Source organism: Stegostoma tigrinum, chromosome 16 (genome assembly GCF_030684315.1).
Source record: "Stegostoma tigrinum isolate sSteTig4 chromosome 16, sSteTig4.hap1, whole genome shotgun sequence".
NCBI classification, from domain to species: domain Eukaryota; kingdom Metazoa; phylum Chordata; class Chondrichthyes; order Orectolobiformes; family Stegostomatidae; genus Stegostoma; species Stegostoma tigrinum.
The window spans coordinates 35,930,588-35,951,466 of record NC_081369.1 but is presented as its reverse complement, the minus strand read 5'-3'; the positions used below and the strand labels follow the sequence as shown (position 1 = coordinate 35,951,466).

The window sequence follows — 20,879 nt, the reverse complement described above, 5'->3', positions numbered from 1 at the left end:
TTTTGATCTGGGACATAGCCATTTTCCAGGAATTATTCAACTGGAGATCTAGCTGCTTAACAATGGGAGAAGGTGGATTCATTCAGTTCCTTGGTATTGTGGCACAGTGACCTGGAAGAACTACTTTGAAAGCTCACTTGTTTTCCTTCATTGTTCTCTGCAACCCAGCGACTAACTGTAGAATTTTTTTTTGCTGGAGAGATATAAAATGTGTGGGAGGTTTTAGATCCACAAGACATCAGGATAGTTACATTTCTGTGATGTGCCAGAGGGTAACAGTTGTTGAACAGCATATAGCTGAATTAAAATAGTGACTCTCCTCACTGCAAACCATACAAGAAAAGAAGTTTTTGGATCAGTTTGAGGGAGTGGTCACTCAACATCATGTTAGGCAAGGAGGGGTGTAGAGAGGCAGGTGAATGGGTGACCGTTCCCCAAGAGACAGAGGCAGCAGGTCCAGGAAACCCAGAGTCCTTGGAGCTTTCTAAGAGGTGTGAAATTTTAGATGTCTGTCTAGTGAGCAGCTTGACTGAGCCAATAGTGAATGACATGAGAGAAAACACAGTATCATGGTCCCTGAGGCTACTGTGGGAAAAGAGAGAGAGGCTGGTAGGCAGATTAGTAAGGTAGTAGTAATGGGGCTCTCAGTCCTTTGAGGGAAAGACAATTTTGTTTGCAGATGAGATCATGAGGTCCCATGTGGCTTGTTGCCTCCTGGCTGCAAGAGTTCAGAACATAATGACTGGCTAAACTTCTGGGAAGGGAGTGGAACGACAACTATTAGTGGTTCACGTGGGAGCCAAGAACAGCTTGGAGGTCTTGCAGGGTCAATTTCAGGAGTACGTTGAAATGCAGGACCTCCAGGGCAGTAATCTCAATACAGCCTGTGCCATGAGCTTCACAATTTAGGCAAAGGCAGATCGAGGAGGTAAATATATGGCTTGAGGCACCCCTCGAGGGGTATAGGAGGAGAGACATTGAGATCATTTTTGGGAAAGGAGAAAGCTGTTCAGAAGTGATTGGCTTCATCTGAGCAGAAAAAGAACTAATCTCCTAGTTGAGAAGTCAGTAGTGTAATTGGGGTGAGAGTGGGTCTAGTTTTGAACTACCAAGAGGGTACAAAAGGGAAAAGATGGTGAATAAGGAGAAGGCAGTGAGGGGATGCTCCAGTATTGCCAGTGAGCAAATAAATGATTTGCCTTCCAATGGACAAGGGACAGATAAGGGAAGGGTTAAATTGCATATGTAAAAGCACAGTATAGTGATCAAACTTGGGGAAACTAAGCAGAAATTGCTTTGGTGGGTATCACATAGTAGCTTTGGCGGAAATGTGGTTTAGGCCAGAACATGACTGGATACTTAAACATCTTGAGATATAAGGCTTTTAGTCGAAACATGGTGGATAAAAGGGGAAAGATATAGCAGCTAGTGAGTTTTGAGAAGATTTGTAGCTCAGGTTGAGTTTCTTGATGTGAGTTTGCTCGCTGAGCTGGAAGGTTAGTTTCAAACGTTTTGTCACCATTCTAGGTAATATCAGTGAGCCTCCAATGAAGCGCTGGTGTTATGTCCCGCTTTCTATTTATCAGTTTAGGATTTCCTGTGTTGGCGGTGTCATTTCCTGTGTTTTTTCTCAGAGGATGGTAGATGGGCTCCAAATCGATGTGTTTGTTAATGGAGTTCCGGTTGGAATACCATGCTTCTAGGAATTCTCGTGCGTGTCTCTGTTTGGCTTGTCCTAGGATGGATGTATTGTCCCAATCAAAGTGGTGTCCTTCCTCATCTGTATGTAAGGATACTAGTGATAGTGGGTCATGTCGTTTTGTGGCTAGTTGATGTTCATGTATCCTGGTGGCTAGCTTCCTGCCAGTTTGCTCCAATGTAGTGTTTGTCACAGTTCTTGCAAGGTATTTTGTAGATGACGTTTGTTTTGCTTGTTGTCTGTGTAGGGTCTTTTAAGTTCATTAGCTGCTGTTTTAGTGTGTTGGTGGGTTTGTGGGCTACCCTGAAGCCAAGAGGTCCGGTAATCTGGCAGTCATTTCGGAAATGTCTCTGTAGGGGAGAGTCGTTATGGTTTCTAGGCCCGTTTTGTCTGTTTGTTTGGGTTTGTTGCTGAGAAATCGGCAGACTGTGTTCATTGGGTACCCATTCTTTTTGAAGACGCTGTATAGGTGATTTTCTTCTGCTCTTCATTGTTCCTCTGTGCTGCAGTGTGTGGTGGCTCGTTGGAATAATGTTCTAATGCAGCTTCGTTGGGATGGTTGCTCCTGTAGTTCAGTATTTGGTCCGTATATGTTGTTTTCCTGTAGACGCTAGTTTGAAGTTCCCCATTGACTGTTCGCTCTACTGTGACATCTAGGAATGGCAGAAATTGAGAATCGAATTTGAAAGCTGAGTACAGGATTAAGGATAGGATTCTTGGCAGTGTGGAGGAACAGAGGGATCTTGGTGTGCAGATACATAGATCCCTTAAAATGGCCACCCAATTGGACAGGGTTGTTAAGAAAGCATATGGTGTTTTGGCTTTCATTAACAGGGGGATTGAGTTTAAGAGTCGTGAGATCTTGTTGCAGCTCTATAAAACTTTGGTTAGACCGCACTTGGAATACTGTGTCCAGTTCTGGTCGCCCTATAATAGGAAAGATGTGGATGGTTTGGAGTGGGTTCAGAGGAGGTTTACCAGGATGCTGCCTGGACTGGAGGGCTTATCTTATGAAGAGAGGTTGACTGAGCTCGGTCTCTTTTCATTGGAGAAAAGGAGGAGGAGAGGGGACCTAATTGAGGTATACAAGATAATGAGAGGCATAGATAGAGTTGATAGCCAGAGACTATTTCCCAGGGCAGAAATGGCTAGCACGAGGGGTCATAGTTTTAAGCTGGTTGGAGGAAAGTATAGAGGGGATGTCAGAGGCGGGTTCTTTACACGGAGTTGTGAGAGCATGGAATGCGTTGCCAGCAGCAGTTGTGGAAGCAAGATCATTGGGGTCATTTAAGAGACTGCTGGACATGCATATGGTCACAGAAATTTGAGGGTGCATACATGAGGATCAATGGTCGGCACAACATTGTGAGCTGAAGGGCCTGTTCTGTGCTGTACTGTTCTATGTTCTATGAATGCACTGCTTGCAGATACCGACACTTACCAACAGGTGGCAATAGACCCGAACCCCACAACTAGAGAACCGAATCACAGCCTTACTCAAAAAACTTCAAAAATCTGGAGAATTAAACAAGAGAGACTTCCAAAAAATGAAACCAGATGGATCCAACACATCACGCTTCTACGGACTACCAAAAATTCACAAACCAGGAGTCCCCCTCAGACCCATAGTGTCGCTACCTGGAACACCAGCCTACAGATTAGCCAAGGAACTACACCAAAGACTAAAACACCTAGTAGAAGACTCCCACCACTCCATTCACTCCACCCAAGAATTCCTGAACACCATCAAAGACACCAAGATAGAAGAGGATGAAATAATGGTCTCCTTTGACGTAACTGCCCTGTTCACATCCATCAACATCAACCTGGCCAAAGAAACACTGACTACACCATTGGAAGAACAGAAGACACATACACTAGACACCACCAACCTCATCAGCAAGGACAACATCATCAAGCTAGTGGACCTATGCCTCACCACCCACTTCACTTTCAATAACACAACCTACAGACAAACCAATGGTACACCCGTGGGATCTCCGACATCAGGGTTCTTAGCAGAGGCAGTAATGCAGAGACTCAAACTAACAGCTCTGCTAATCATCCAGCCCAAACTTTGGGTCCGCTCCGTGGATGACACCTTTGTCATCACTAAACAAAACAAATTAGAGGAAACCTTCAAGACCATCAATAATACCCTTTACTGGCATAACATTCACAAAAGAGGAGTAAAACAACAACAAACTGCCATTCCCAAATGTCACAGTAGAGCGAACAGCCAATGGGGAACTTCAAACCAGCGTCTACAGGAAAACAACACATACGGACCAAATACTGAACTACAGGAGCAACCATCCCAACACCCACAAACGAAGCTGCATTAGAACATTATTCCAATGAGCCACCACACACTGCAGCACAGAGGAACTACGCAGAGCAGAGGAAAATCACCTATACAGCGTATTCAAAAAGAACGGTACCCAATGAACACAGTCTGCCGATTTCTCAGCAACAAACCCAAACAAACAGACAAAACGGGCCCAGAAACCATAACCACTCTCCCCTACATCAAAGACATTTCAGAAATGACTGCCAGATTACCGGACCTCTTGGCACAAGGAACTTAAAAGACCCTACACAGACAACAAGCAAAACGAACGTCATCTACAAAATACCTTGCAAGAACTCCGACAAACACTACATTGGACAAACAGGCAGAAAGCTAGCCACCAGGATACATGAACATTAACTAGCCACAAAACGACATGACTCACTATCACTCGTATCATTACATACAGATGAGGAAGGACACCACTTTGATTGGGACAACACATCCATCCTAGGACAAGCCAAACAGAGACACGCACGAGAATTCCTAGAAGCATGGTATTCCAACCGGAACTCCATCAACAAACACATTGATGTGGAGCCCATCTACCATCCTCTGAGAAAAAGAACAGGAAATGACATCACCAACCCAAGGAAACCTAAACAGATAAATAGAAAGCGGGACATAACACCAGTGCTTCACCGAAGGCTCACTGATGATGTTACCTAGAATGGTGACAAAACGTCTGAAAACTAACCTTCCAGCTCAGCGAGCAAACTTACATCCAGATATAGCAGCCTTTGTGGAAGGTAGTGTAATTGCCCTTGAAGTAGTTCCCAAATTAGAATCTATATGGTTGAATTTAAGAAACAGGAATGGAGCAGTGAACTTGTTCAGCCTTTTATTAGAGGCCTCCAAATAATGGAGAAGAAGTCAAAGAGAGCATTTGTAGGCAGATTATGGAAATCTGCAGGACAAACAGGATTGTGGTTGGTGCTTTCAGTCACACTTGGATAAGTTGCGAAAAAAGTAGTGTCGGGGACACGGAAGGGGAGAAGTTCCTGCAACGCGTGCAGGGGAACTTCCTGGAACAGTACGTTTCCAGACTTCCCAGGGAGGGGGTTGTGCTAGATCTGGTCCTATGAAATGAAACAAGCCAAATAAAACATCAGTGGGGGGATGCTTTTGGGAAATAGCAATTTATAACGTAATAATGATTCAATTTTTAGTTGAAAAAGGATACAAATCAGTCAACGATTAAGACCCCAGACTGGAAAAAGGCAGATTTTAGGGGCCTAAAAGTTGAACCGGATTACGTTGATTGGAAACATATTTTGTTGGATGAAACAGTGGATGAAAAATGAGAACATTTCAAAAGGGAGGTGAATAGGGTACAATGCTCAATAAAAACCGAAAGAACTGCGGATGCTGTAAATCAGAAACAAAAACAAAGGGTCACCAGATCCAAAATGTTAATTGATTTCTTTTCTCCAATGCTGGCAGACTTGCTGAGATTTTCCAGCAATTTCTGCTCTTGAATAGGTTGCAAGCTAGGTGAATGACCATGAAAAATAAATACAGGTATCCAAAGCTAGAATACCTTGGGTGACTAAGGTTGGTATGCATCCTAGATTGCAGAGATTAAGGGAGCAAATTGTGGAGCCGTTGACAGAAATTTTCCAGGCCCCTCTGAACATAGGATTAGTCGCTGGGAACCGGGGGATTGCAAATGTGACGCCCCTGTTAACAAAAACAACGAAGGATGATCCAGGAAACTGCAGAGTAGAAGTGGGAAAATTGATGGCCCTAATACAGGATAGGGTAAATATACACTTGGAGAAAATGTTACTACTAAACAGTCAATATGACTTTGGCAGACATGACTTGCCCTCAACAAATTGAGTTGTTCGAGGTGACCCAGACAGTGGATGAGTGTAGTAGTGTGGGTGTTGTATACTCGGACGTTCAGAAAGCATACAGTGACACAGGTTTGCAAATTAGAAATGTTTGGAATTGATGAATCCTTGGTGGCATAGATTTGGAAATTGGCTTAAAAAAATAGGAAAACAGGGTAGGTATAAATGAACATTTCTCAGAAGTTTAAAGTGCTGTTCCCCAGGGATTGATATTGGGAACCTTGCTTTTCTGATTTCTAAAAATGATATGGAGATGGGTGTTGAGGGTAAAATCTCTAAACTGGCAGATGATACTAATCCAGGGAGAATTATGAGGATGACACTGTGTGACTTCAGAGAGATATTGACAAGTTAGCCAAATGAGTGGATATCTTGCAAGTGAATTTCAGTGCAGAAAAGTGTTGGGTAATCTAATCTGATAGAAGAAAAATGGAGACAATATAGGTTCAATAGTGCAACTTTGAGAGGAGTGTAGGGACAGAGGGACCCTGGGGTTCACATGCCTGATTCCGTGAAGGTAGCCAGGCAAGTTGGAACATCTGTTAAGTTTTATAGGATCCCAGAGTTTATAAACAAAAGATATAGAATATAAAATCAAGAAAGTGATGCTACCCATGCCTGTGCAAATCACTGGTCAGATCACAGCTCTCAGTACCAACTTTAAGAATAGCTGTTAAACCCTGGAGAGTCTGAAAGAGATCTACTATAATTATACCGGGAATGAAGGACTTTAGATATAAGGAAAGATGAGACATTAGGTGCCTTCTCCTTGGAGCAGAGAAGATGAGGAAGTGATCATGCTGAGGTGTTCAAAATTATGAACAGTTCGTCAGGGTAAACAAGGGTATTCTGTTTCCGCTAGTTGATGTGTCAATGACTAGGGGTCACAATTTCAAGATTGTCAGCAAAAGAGCTAGGAGTGAGATGAGAAACTTCTTTACTCAGTTAGCATTTGGAATGTGCTTTCTGGGAGAGTGGTGGAGGTAGGTTCCATAGAAGGTTTCAAAAGAGAGCTGGATATATATTTGAAAGTCTTGAAGTTGGAGGGTTGTGTAGATAAGGCCTGGAGAGTGGGACTAGCCAGGGTGCTCTTTTGGGAGCTGGTGCAGACAGATTGGGTCACATTGCCTCCTGTACTGTGAAATTCTATGATTCTGTTCTGTAGGGATCAAATACAAAAAATGCTGCCGATTGCACTGTGTGCAATATACTAACCAGACTTATCTGGAATGTTGTATGTTTTTTAAAAATTTAATTATAAGAAGAATCTGAGGGATGTAAAGAAGCATGGAAATTCAGACCAGGTTAATAACACAACTGTCAGATCCAAGTAATGAAGAATGGCTGGAGAATAATCTAATTTTTCTGGATCAGGTTTGACTGGTAATTCAGGACACAAATGCAAATCCCACCATAGTTTTTTTTTGAGAGTTTGAACTGAGTTTAAAAATAGCCAGGAAACTACTGGAAACATCAATCTTCGGTAGCTTTGCTAAAACATCCATGCCCTGAGAGTCATTACTTTAAAAACAAAATATATGCCTGGAATTTGAAAAGATTAAATAAGAAATAGACAATTGACAGATAATCTCCGACGATTTTTTCTTCATTCATGGCAACGTGCACATCACCGGATAGGCCAGCATTTATTCTTTAATTGCCCAGTTACAAGTCAACCACGTTGCTGTGAGCCTGGAGTCACATGGAGGCCTGACCAGCTAAGGATGGCAGCTTTCTTCCCTAAGGTCTTTAGTGAACCAGATGGGCTTTTACTGACAATCAGCAATGATTTCGTCATTGGATTCTTAATTCCAGATTTTTTTATTCGATTCAAATTCCATCTTCTGCTATGTCAGGATTTGAACCCTGGTCATCAGAAGATTACCTGTAGCTGCTGGATTAACAGTCCAGTGATAATAACACTGGTTAATTGCCTCCCCCTAAATTGGTAAATTGAAGACAAGAAATGGGTAGAGAATGGATTGGATCAAAACTGCAGTCGCATTTTCATATGACAAGGCGCAGAATGTGATAGTTTTGCTGGAATAATTGTGCTGAATTGATTGCAGTTTAAGAAAATGGCTGAGAATCTCCTTTAAAATAAAACAAAAGCTGAAAGAAGCAACAGGACATCAGTTTGAGTGAACAGTACAGAACAAGTTAAATACTGATCTCATATGCTGACATCTCTTCAGCTGTGGAATGGATGATAATTGAGTGTTAGATGGTGCAAATAACAGTGCTCTTATGTAGTGAAGTTTTTTAAATAACTCATTTATTGGTGAAAGTTTCAACTTTTTTTTATTAAGTCATCAGGAATGATATCCTTACTGCAATTCCCTTTTTGTTTTCTGTTGGCTTTTTAACTTTTGCTTTCTGTTTAGTAAAGGCCTTTTAAATTGAATGATACCCAGATTAATAGTCATCTTGCAGCTAAATCTATTAATTATTTTCCTTTATTCACTTGCTTTGGACCACATTTGAGTCACATTTATTGTTCACCTGTATTTTGATGAGCACAGTGCACTGGTTTTACAACTGAATAGGTTGCTCAACCATTTAATACAAACCAGTCACACAGATTGCCAGTGGTTGGGTTAGCAGGTACCTAATTACATAATTCCCACAAATATCAGTAATTTCATGGCTGTTGCTTCTGGCTGTAGTTTGCAAGATACTAACTGGCTTTAAGCTCAAGCTCACAATTGAGAGAGTATGATGTTACAGTTTATGGGTTTCTGGTCCAGTGCCTTGCATGACTATTTAACTTGTCCTTTAATGTTGATCAGTTTGTCTTTTTTTTTAATAGCAACAACTTCGCATGAGGATAAAGATCACATATAACCTCAATGGATCACCAGTGCAAGATTTAGCAGAAGTAAATAATTTTCCCCCTCAGTCATGGCAGTGATTGTTTGGGTGGCAACGACCTCTTTTCCACAAGTGGATTTTGGTAAATCTTTGGGAACATCATATCCTAAGAGTGCCCTTATGCACAACAACATAACATGTATATCAGTCCTCAATGCGAGATGCAAAATTTATGAACAAAGTCTGAGGAATATCATGCCTACAAATGCTAATCATTTTTCAAAACACATCCATATTAGTCTCTATCACTATCATGTTCATCGTTGGAGTATCTGCTTGTGGTATGCACTACACATCTTCCTGCTTTACCCCACTGATCTTTGCGGAACTTGGAACATTTGCACAGAAAAGTGAACCAGTTTGTCAGTATGTGCCCAGCAGCTTTGCAAGATTTCAGCACATAAGAAGCTATTGTTTTCAACTACTTACCACACATTTATTAGGAACTTGAGGGGAGAGCATTATAAATTGGTTGCAGTAGGTTCTATACTGTAATAATTTTCAAACCATTCAACAACGGATCTCAATAAAATGTACCACGGTCTTAAAAAGCATTTTTGCCCTCTCTTGGCATTTTACTTGTAAACAATACAAGTAATTAATTGGATGATGACCTTCAGTGCTTTCTCATCCAAAATCTACTTCTAATGGGTGAGGATTGCTGATGTTTGCTTAGTCAGAAAACAGTGCCAGTCAGTTCACTTGCTGAATTTTGATAGAGGTATAAGTGTCTGTGACAATCTGATTTTGCAGTGAAGAATCTTAGTCACATCATTGTTCACTTGAGCAATATGACTTCCTGCCTTGATTCTTTTCAAAAACATAGTTTTTTAAATAATCTTAATAGTCTCAGAGTTTGAATCACATTTTTATACAAGTCCGCAAAACTAATACTTTGATACAATTTCATCTGCACTGTGACTAGTTTAGCAAATGCTACTTTTTCACTTCTCTAGGACAGAAAGAGTTTGATTATTGGTCCCCTCTTTATTTTCCTGTTGCAAGATTATCATAGAACATACCGGCAAACTATTAACAGTCAAATATTTCAGCCTCCTCTCAAAGTCTAATGCATTAAAGGTCAATGACAAAATTTAGTATTTCTCGGTCAACTTCATGTATATTATGATATGCATTTGTACAGTTATTAAATTATGTAATTACTTTTGGAGGTTTTTAAACTTCAAATTGGGTTCAAAATAAGTTTTTTTTGTGCCAGATGATTAGCATTTTGTCAGTTGATTGGGTCCAATTGAATCTTTGGAAGTTCCTTTTCTTAAAAAAAAAAAAGTGATTAAAACAAACTGAAGCTTATTCAGTTTTGTTAACTTTAAATTACAGAACTGCTGATGTAAGTAAATCAATGCACTAATTTGGTGTCTTAAAGACCATTCGGATTAAAGTAACAACGAATACTTTGGGCAGTTTATGATTCTATATATGGATGAATTAAAAGGGATACTGTAATTTAAATCTTGAGATTTCCTTTCTAAAACTGAGGATTGATGGAAAATGGCTTCGAAGCACAGAAATGATTCCCCTTTTCAGTGTGATATTCAAAAGTGGCTTAAAACGTTGGAATTTTTTAAAAATGGTTTGTATTTTCCAATGCAAAGGAAAACTGCTCCACTAACCTTTTTTTATAGGTATGGTTTCCAGCTGCCATCTTAGTTGATCTTTTAAATGGAGGGTGAAAAGAAGAGAATTTCTATTTAATTTTATCAGAATCAAAATATATTGGACAGACTGAAAGTCCAGAATGTGTTGGTCAATTCATGGTGTGTGTACTTGATGCTCTTAATGTATGTAACTGCAAAAGTGCTGCTGTTTCAATAAATGTATAGGGCAGAGCAAAAATTGCATTTTCAAATTGAGCTACTGCAAAACATGGCAAATGGTTCTGATCTTTTGAGGGGAGTTAGATTTAACTGTATACGCTAATTTGTATGCACAGTATATAAGCTGGAGTGTGTTTGCAGGATCACATGAAATTAACATTTGACAAATAAGTTGTATTGGTAATGGGAAATGTGTGAATACTTCTTTGCATAATATGAAACCAATTAATACAAAGGAAGAAAGTTGGTTTTCTATTATGGTGTGTTGAAAGAATGAACATATAGGATTAAAAATATTTTCATAATGCAGTCTCTAACAAATGAAATATATTGCCATTATTTAAATGGAGGATCTGTGCTTTATCTGATTTATCCTCATCCTACAAAATGGAGGTAAAGTAGGTATTTCTAATATCTGATGTTAATGTTGAGCATTCATGCTGAGTTATGTATTAGGCAGTACTAACTGCAAGATAACACTCACCTCATCAAGAATCTGAATTACAGTAATTGTCTCCTTTCATCACTCTAAAAGTTATTCAGTAATAATTGCATTTCATTTAATGGACAGTCAAAACTGATGACTATCTTAATGGAACAGTTGTACATTTCATTTATTTTGTTTAATTTTGAGTTTATAGAGCAATAGTAAATTGATCTATTCTAAAGCCTTCCCTAACCATTTTAAAACTATAAATTTGAGCCAATTTTCTTCAGTGGAACATACATTCGTTTGTAATTTTAAATTATTTTGCTAAGTGAAATTGTCCGAATGAAAACTTCAAAATAAACTGTTATTGAGGTAACAGTAATTACAGCCATACTCTCTTCACTAGTAACTTTGAGTCATAAAACATGCAAAGTTACTTTAGGTTCTAACACTTAATAAATAGGACACCCAAATAGGCAATAAATTTTTGTCCCTGGAAAAATTAAGTGCATAACTAAAGTATGTGTCCTGTTGTCTTTATTAATTGTCAGTATGGCCACTTAAGGCTCACTATATGAGGGGGAAAAGAGATTTCCAGTAAGATACCAGCAGTGACCATATTGTGTATATTGCATGTTGGCAGTAATGTTACTGCATGTTAATGACAAACACCTAGCTACTCTTCATGTTTTGTTTTCATTTTATTATGGGTGTGTGTATCAGTTCAGAGTATCTTTTCAGTTATCACCTCTGAAATTGAATCACTATCTGCCATTTAATAACTTCCTGTTGAACAGGAGTTCAATGATTTCTTAGAAAACTGAGTTTGAGATTTCCTACCTATGTTGTTAGTGATCATGATATCAGTTTGTATCTTTGTGACTTTAGGCTTTTCTGCAACTGTCAGCTGTCCTTGCACGTGGAGTTATTAGCGAACTGTTATTATGGATTAGCAAGGAATCAGGTTGGAAAAAAATGTAAAGCTTGATTTTTGGCTGTCTTGAGCATAAATATGCTTTTTATTCATTTGTTTTATCTTTGGTCTTCTACTTCCGTCCTGATTGATTAGTTTAATCAACCCAAAATTGAATTCTCCAGTCCGTGACTTTGTTCCACATCATCCAAAATATTTTCATATCTTTTTCATTTCTGTAAAATAATCCATTTTTCTTCAAAAAAAAAGAAATTCATCTCAGTTAGAAAAGTTGAAAGAAATTCTATATAAGATCTAATTTTTAATTTGTTTTGAAAAATGTAGCTACTATGTAGATGGAACAAAAATTGTCTTTTCAGCATTCTTGACTTTTAAAAAAATTGATATCCCAAATAGAGCAACTCTACCTACCTGTTAGGTCTTTCAAATGGCAAAGTTACAAATTTTGCTGTGTTGATTGTTGTTCAAATCCATCACAACACTGTGTATTTTTTTAAACTTTGATTATTTAAGCTGTAAATCACTGGCAGGTATCAATATTAAAAAGAGTGAAAAAGAGATCCAAGAATTCACATACTCTGGAGTAGAGATTTCAGTATGAATGTAAAGCAAGTTGGAATCTAATATCAGAAGGGAAACATTGTAGTTAGAGTAAATATTTGATCTGAGCATGTCCTGCAGACTGGGAAGAATATAGGAACGCCTTTCCTAAGAAATTGGGAAGTGGATGAGTAAGCTTGAGAAGTAAAGCAGACATTTTAACTACTGATTTTAAAATCCTTTTATTTGCTGTGCAATAGCCTTGCAGAAATGTGGATCAGCTTGTTTTCAAGTTCCATGTTGATCTGTCAACATTATCTCTGGTATTTTTATTGCTTTGGATTTTTGTGCCGTAAACTGGCTTTTCCTGCACTAGCACCTTTATCATTCTATATAGACTCCACATTTGAATCAGTTGTTTTGTCACATGGCGTCAGAGTTCCATATCGGTCCTGCCTCCATTCCTTTCTCTGGTCCATTAGTAGCAAATCATAGGTGCATTAACACTGGAGAAACGGTTTTCATTAATTCTGTTCATATAGGCTGTAAATTAATCTTTAAGTGGAACTACCATCCTAAATTTTTTGCATGTTTCCAAGAGTCTTAAATAGCATCAGTTTTAATATTAACACCTATGATTAAATGGAGTCCTGTTAGTTACTTTCACCTCAGTTGCCAGCACCTTAATGTCAGATTGGTTAACTTATTACAATAATAGATATATATGAGAGTGAGTTAGGTGCAAAAATAGCTACTCAGATGATTCCATAACAGCAAAATACATGTTGAAATTGCTGGAATGCTGTAATTTTTCTTTTGAAGTTCACAGCCAGCTTAGGTGTGAGACATAAATAGGTTGTGATGACATAAATAATACGTACCCGAGGAGAGCTCGTAGTAGTTGGATTAATCAGTATCCTTTAAGGTGAGTGTCTGTCCAGGCACATGCAAGTATATTTGTTTGTAGGATTTAAGGAGAAGACTGTTTCCACTTCCCTTTTTGCTAGAGACAATTTTCAAAAGCTTTTCCTGCCAAGGCAAACACTTATGGAAGCTGGGCTTAAAATAAAAGATTTAATTGAACTGAAACATGGTCTGATCCAGGGTGTAAAATGGAGGTTGGAGTTGTCAGATTTTGAACTATTGCAGAATAATGTGTACCTCCTGAAAATTGATTAGAACTCTGTTCAGAATGCATGATTTAAAAATAAAACCTGTGTAAATAGCCTGATTTGTACTTGATTTCCACTACCAAACATAGTAACAGATTTGACTGGTGAAACTGAGCCTTGTAGTTTTTTGAAAGCTGAATGTATCATTCCATTGTTTTTACTGCAAGACTACATTTGTTATAGTACCTCCATGGTACTAAAAAAGGAGGGAATTAAATCTTTGGTTGCATCACCTTTTCTCTTCCCCTGTGGTTTTCCTCCATTTCATAAGGTGTGCTGCCTGTGATATTTTATCCTCATCTATATCTTTCAAAGTTTTATGGAGTAAATTTATCATTGGGAAATTAAACAATTACTACAATCTTATTTTTGAGATATTGTACAAAATAAAGTCCATTTGATCTTGAAGTGAATGGGACATAAAAGTTGTAAACGCTTACTGGGGACATTTTAGAATTCTGTATGTATTGTCTTTTGGGTTGGAAGAATTATCATAATTGACTAATAAAAGTGGAAAGGTCCATAACTAGCCTTTTCAGTGTTTTATTACTAGCATGTTGAAGGCTAAATAAGATTGTTATGAACAAATAGTATTCATAACTAAAAATAATTCTGCCATAGAAATAAAACATCATTTTCCCTGTTCAAACCCATAGGTCTTACTGACTATTTCCCATGCCTTAAATATTTCTCATTTCGTCCCTAACGGGTGTCTTCAGTTTTTGTCCAAAAAACGGGTGTGTAAGTTTTTTGCCTATCTCAAATCTATCTAGAACAGTTATTGGGTGCAGTTCTTTTCTGAAATGATTAGTGCAAAACCATTATCCTCTCCAGAGAAGATGCTTTAAATAAAATTGTAATATTTCTTTTTCAACTTCCTTGGATGCATTTCTAAAAACAAACAAAATACTTGAACATTTCCTTTTCTTTTTGGTCCACAATATGTACTTAGTACAAACTACAGAAGAGAAGCACACTCCAATGTTGTCATCTTTCTTGTACACTGCTTCCAATGGGGTGGGGGTTGGGGAAAGCGTGGGGACGAGAAACATCACTAGCATGGCCCTTGAAGGTGATGCTGAGCTCCTGCTTTAACTGCTGATCATTGTGTGGATGGACCTATAATGTTGTGACATTCCAGAATTTTGATCCAATAACAATGAAGAAACAGTGCTTTATTTCCATGACAAGAACATCTGTGACCTGGAAAAAGTATTGAAGTTTCCATGCCATTGCTGCCCTTGTCTTTCTAGTTGCAGGCTTAGTAGGTGACTCAACTGGTTTACATACCAACAATGTATTTTGTCACTACCCTCTGTTTGAAAGAGATTTTTTTTGTTCTTCCTCTTCCATGTCTCTCCTTTATGGCTTACCTTATGTTGCCTTCATTTTGCTCCACTCCTTGTCCCAATGAAGTAGCTCATTTGCAGTAATATGTTCTGACACTTATCACTTAAGTGTGCTATTTATAAAGGTAAAGATGTCATAATGCTACTGGGCCATAGTCTGCACTGTCAGTGCGCAGAGATGACTGGTGTTTTAACCTGAGGATCACCTGCACTTTGGACAAGTGAGGAAGTTCGGAGGGAGGGTTCTTTTGAGGTAGCCTCAGCTGAGTGTGCTGTATACATCATTGGTATCCATTTTGCTTGTCAATTTGCCCAGCAGAGAGTATGCCTGAAGGCCTGAGGTTCAGTTTGCAAATGAATGCTGAGAACCCTATTTCTGTCATGGTCCTGTATTCTTTACACCAATTGTGCCTTTTCACTCATTGGCTGACATCAAATTGTTGTTGAGCATGAGCTAAATAAAGCACGATTACAGACAATCTGTTTATATTTTGTTGAAAGAGCTGCAACTTCAAATGGTTCTATCCGGTTCTTCAAAGTCTTGCTCAGGTGCAGTCCAATCATTTTATAAATGCATCTGACTATGAACTGTTTCAAATCCAACATTCCAGCCATCCCCGAAACTAATTGTATCAAAATACAACTAATGGCCTCTATCCGTATCCATTGCTGAACTGCACACAAGTTTTAGTCACCTACAAGTTCACTTTGATTATGTACTGCACTTCACTAATTGCAACACATCAACATCTACCCCTCCTATCTGTAGTACATCAAGATCTTGTTCATCACCTTTAACCTTGGGGATAGAGAATCTGATTTTAAAATTATCGTTTACAAGTTTCTCCCAGGCTCTAATCCTTTCCCTACTTTTAACTACCTTTCTACCTTCCTTTGCTGTTTGTGTTTCCACCCAATTAGTATGTCTCCTTTGATCTTCATTCCCCCTTCCTCACCTTTTGAAGAGTTTGCATGTTTTCAGAGAAGAACATGGGGTGCTCTTCCTCATCCTGCACCACTTTCTTCCCCCCACCCCCCACCCCCAAAACCATATCTTGTTCTACTTTCCTTTCTCATCAAAAAAGCCTTTCAGTCACCACCCCTGCCTGCTTGAACTAAATTTTACCTGTCTGATCTTTGAACCTTGTTAAAGTAACAATAACACAGAGCAAGTTTTTGTTACCCTGGCTTAAGCTCAGAAGGATTGCATCCTGCATTTCTATCACTCATCAGTGTGCTAATTTTAAGGATCTTTTCAAGTGATCACAGTTTTAAAGATCACGACTTTTTTCTGTATACTTATTTGTAGACTGAAATGAGAAAACAGTTTGAAAAATTTAAGGATCGCTGAAGAATTATTGCAGTTTTTAAAAGCAAGTAACTTGACACTCAGGGCCGTTTACAATGGTACCTAGGTGCAGTGAAACATTTTGTTATGCCTGCAGTGCAGGCAGATCAAAGTGCATAAGGGGGATAAAACAGCAGATGATAGAACAGAGCAAGGAATACAAAGAGTAAAAGCAATATTAAATATGAAATTTGAGAAGTCCATTCAGTGGCCTAATTACAGCATGTAGAAGTTGTTCTTGGTATGTGTATTTAAGATTTTGTATTTTCTGCCTGATGGAAGAGATTATAACTGGGGTTGAAGGGGGCTTTGATTACGTAGGCTGCAATTCCGAGGCATCGAGAAATATAGATGGAGTTAGTGGGTGGGATGTTGGCTTGGTTGATGGACCAAGCTGTGTTCACAACTCTGTCATTTCTTACAATCCTGGGTGGAGCAGTTGCCACACCAAGCTGTGATGCATCCAGAGAGAATGCTTTCTATGGTGCAGTCATAAAAAATGATGAGTCCTTACGAGTGTGCTGGATTTCCTAAGCCTTGTGAAGAAATAGAGGTGTTGTGTTTTTTTGCAACAATGTGGGTGGACCATGACAGATTGGTTATTATCACTCCTAAGAACTTGACACTCAACTATTTCAACCTCTGCACCATTGAAGGTAGGGCTGCAGCTCTCCACCTTGCTTCCTGAAGTCAATGACCAGCTTTTTAGTTTTGCTGATGCTGAGGGAGAGATTGTTATCTTTACACCATGTCACCAAGCACTTTATCCCTTTCCTGTATTCTGTCATTGTTTGAGATCTGGCCTACAATGGTGACGTCGTTAGTCAACTTGTAGATGGAGTTAGGGTAAAATTTGACTGTACAGTCACAAGTGTACAGGGAGTATTGTAAGGGGCTGAGTATGTAGCCTTGCAGGTCGTACTGTTACCTGTTCTAACTGGTGGTGCTCGGTGGGTAAGGAAGTCAAGAATCCAGTGGCAGAGAGCAGACCAGAGACCTAAGTCTTGGAGTTTGGAGATTTGGTGTGGTTGGAATTATAGTATTGAAAATTGAGCTCTAGTCAATAAGTACAGGCCTCATGTAGTTGCCCTTGTTATCCAGATGTTCCAGGGATGAGCATAGGCCCAGGGAGATGGTTTGTACTGTGGACCAGTTGTGATGGTAGGTGAATTGCAAGGGATTAAGGTGGGCTGGGACGCTAAAGTTGATATGAGCCCTGAGTAACCTCTGACAAAACTCCATAATTATGGAGGTTAGAGCTGCTTGCAGTAGTCATTGAGGTAGGCTAAATGGGTTTTCTTTGGCACTGGGATGATGGTGGTCTTGGAGCAGGTGGAGACTTCAGATCATTGTAAGGAGAGATTAAGGATGTCAGCAAATACTCATACTCCTACCAGCTGGTGTGGAAACATAGGATCAGAGGGCACAGCCCTGGAGTCCACCTGGGCCAGTCACTTTTTGAGTGAATTCACTGTCAGCAAGTCTGATCTGATGTCATTAGTGTAACTGAGTGGACAGGTGCATCCAAGGCTGTCGGGCAGGTTACACTATTTCACTGACCTTCAGTTCAAAGTGAGTACAAATGCATTGAATGTGTCGGGGAGGGATATATTTTTCTTCACTATTCTGCTCTACTTTGATTTGTAGCCCGTTACTGTCATGTAGGCCTTACCACAAATGGCAGGTGTCCGTGTGGTTAGTTTGGGTCTCTGACTTAGTTTTGCCGTGGGTATATTGTGCATGATGGGATATCTGCTTTCCATGTATTGGTGTTAATGCAGTAGGTCTTCATAGAGGCATTAGAGTTGTCTTTGCAGGAATTTTTAATGGATTCAGTGCAAATGGGTTAATTTTGTAATTAAAATTTGAGGTATAAAACACTTGCCTCAAAATGAGAATTTTCCATTTATGACAATTAAGTCCTCAGTATTTAGGAACCAAGTAGAATTTGTTCAGCAAGATCTTACATAAACTTTAACAATCTGTGAACACAACATGCATGCTTCTTAGACAGCAAGAACCCCAGATGCTGGAGTCAGAATCATTAGCGTGGGGCAGGGGGAACATGGCGGGTCCGGCAGCATCAGAGGAGCAAGAGAGTCAACATTTTGGGCCTGGACTCTCCTCCAGGACGGGGGAGGGGGAAGGTAGCTGGCAGATAGTGGGTGGAGGGATGTGGCTGGGGAAGGTAGATGAGATGGCAAGAGGTAGATACAGGTAGGGGTAGTGGGGATTGGTCAGTAGGAAGGATGGAGCAGATAGGTGGGAAGGGAGATGGTAGAGTCAGGTCATGGGGGCAGGGATGAGAGGGAGGGTTGGACTTGGGATAAGGCCAGGGAGAGGAAGATTTTAAAACTGGTGAATTCCATGTTCAGCCTATCAGGCTGTAGTTTCCTGAGGCAGAATGAGGTATTCGCCCAGTTTGCATATGGCATCATTGTAGCACTAGGAGAGGCCCAGGATGGCCATGTCACCCAGGGAGTGGGAGGGGAATTTAAATGGCTAGCAACTGCAAGATGGGGTTGATTATAGTGTACAGAGAGCAGATGCTCCTCAAAACTGCCCCTGAGTCTCCGTTTGGTCTCACCACTGTAGAGGAGGTCACATTGGAAGCAGCAGACCAGGTTGGAGGATGTACAGATGAACCACTGTCACGTATGAAAAGTTTGTCTTAGGTCTTGGATGGAGGTGAGAGGGGCAGTGTAGAAGTAGGTGTAGCACCTCCTGCGGTTGCAGGGAAAAGTGCCAGATGTGGTGGGGTTAGTGGGGAGTGTGGAGCGGACAAGGGAGTCACGGAGTAATCAGTCCCTACGAAAGGCAGATAGGGGTGGGGAGGGAAAGTGCACTTTGGTTGTGGTGTCAGACTGTAGGTGGTGGAAGTGGCAGAGAGTAATCTGCTGGATATGGAGGTTTGTGGGGTGATATGCAAGAACTAGGGCAATTCTGTCTTTATTTTTGTTGGGAGGTGGTTTGAGGGTAGAAGTGTGGGAAATGCAAGAGATGCAGTGAGGGCATTTTCAGCCAATGGAGTGGGGAAGTTGAGGTCCTTGAAATAGCACATCTAGGATGACCAGGAGTGGAACACTGTGATGCCCACCTCCTTGACCTGACACTGCCTCTCCATCATCTTCCCCTCCTACCTGCCTCACCTTCCCACTGACCAATCCCCACTACCCCTACCTGCATTCACCTATCGCCATCCCACATACTTCCCTCTATTTCCCAGATCCCTTTCCTCTCCCCACTTCTGATGAAAGGTCCAGGCCTGAAACGTCAACTCTCCTGCTCCTCTGATGTATGTTTAATATCCTTCAGGGCCCAGGATTTCTTTAATATTGGTGGGGGCGACAATATCCAGGTGCCTAGTGGTATTATCACTGTTAATCCAGAAACTCGGCTAATGGTCGGAGAGTAGGATTTAAATCCCACCATGACAGATGGTGGATTTAAGAATCTAGTATTCAGAATGTAATGATGACTATGAAATTAGTACTAATTGCCTGAAAAGCCCATTACTCACTATGAAATCTAAACAAAGAAATAAACCTTTCTGATCACCTGGTGATGACCTAGGCACTGGAAATAGCAACGGCAAAAACATCCCAGTTAACCCTGCAAAGTCTTCCTTCGTCCCCAGAGGTGAGTGGCGTGAAAATTGGGAGAGCTGTCTTTTGGGCTAGTCAGGCAACAGCCTGACAGCTATACTCCTGGTAACATACCTTCCTGCTTGGTTAGCATGACATCCTAAAACAGCAGCATCAGTGTGTACTATCTGCAAGATGCACTGCAGAAATTGACCAAAGATCCTTAAACAGCACCTTCCAAAGCACTTGTCTTGAAGGACATGTGCAAGTTCTCCTCCAAGCCACTCTCACCATCCTGACATGGAAATACATTGCATTCCTTCGCTATCACTGGATCTAAAATCATGCAGTTCCTCCCTGGCTGCTTTGTGGATTGACCTACAGCACATGGACTCCAACAGCTCATGGAAGCAGCTTGCCATCTCCTTCTCAAGGGCAAAGGCCCGCATTAGAAACTGTAAATTTTAAAGTGCATGGAAACAAAAAATAGGCCTGAATGGACCTTTTTCTGAATGGCAGACAAGTGGAATTCTGCAGGGTTAGGTTTGAGGACCCTAGCCTGTCACAATATATGTTAATGATTTGGATGAGGGAACTAAATATCTCAACTTACAGATGACGCAAAGCTCGTTGGAAATGAGTAGTGAGAGGCTGCAGAAATGTTGCAGTGAGATTTGAACAAGCTCAGTGGGCAAGTGCAGTATAATCTGGATAAATGAGGATATCCACTTTAGTAGCAAAAATAAGAAGGCATTGTTATTTGACTGAGAGGAGCAAATGTCCAATGAGATCTGGGTATCCCCATACACCTGTTGCTGAAAATGTGCATGTGCAGCAGTCCGCAAATAAGTCAATCTGTAAGTTGGCATTCATAGTGAGAGATTTCAGTACAGGAGCTGGGATGCCTT

At 40.2% G+C, this 20,879-nt stretch overlaps 1 protein-coding gene across 2 annotated transcripts in view; it reads left to right on the top strand.

Annotated features, from left to right (window-relative positions):
• ap1g1 (adaptor related protein complex 1 subunit gamma 1) overlaps positions 1-12,070 on the top strand; it is a 115,866-nt gene extending 103,796 nt beyond the window's left edge. For both annotated transcript variants that reach the window (XM_059651704.1, XM_048546274.2), the window contains one exon: positions 8,715-12,070. In XM_059651704.1, coding sequence (XP_059507687.1) covers positions 8,715-8,816 — 102 coding nt within the window. In that variant the 3' untranslated portion in view covers positions 8,817-12,070. The remainder of the gene's footprint in view (positions 1-8,714) is intronic.
• Positions 12,071-20,879: the final 8,809 nt, after the last annotated feature.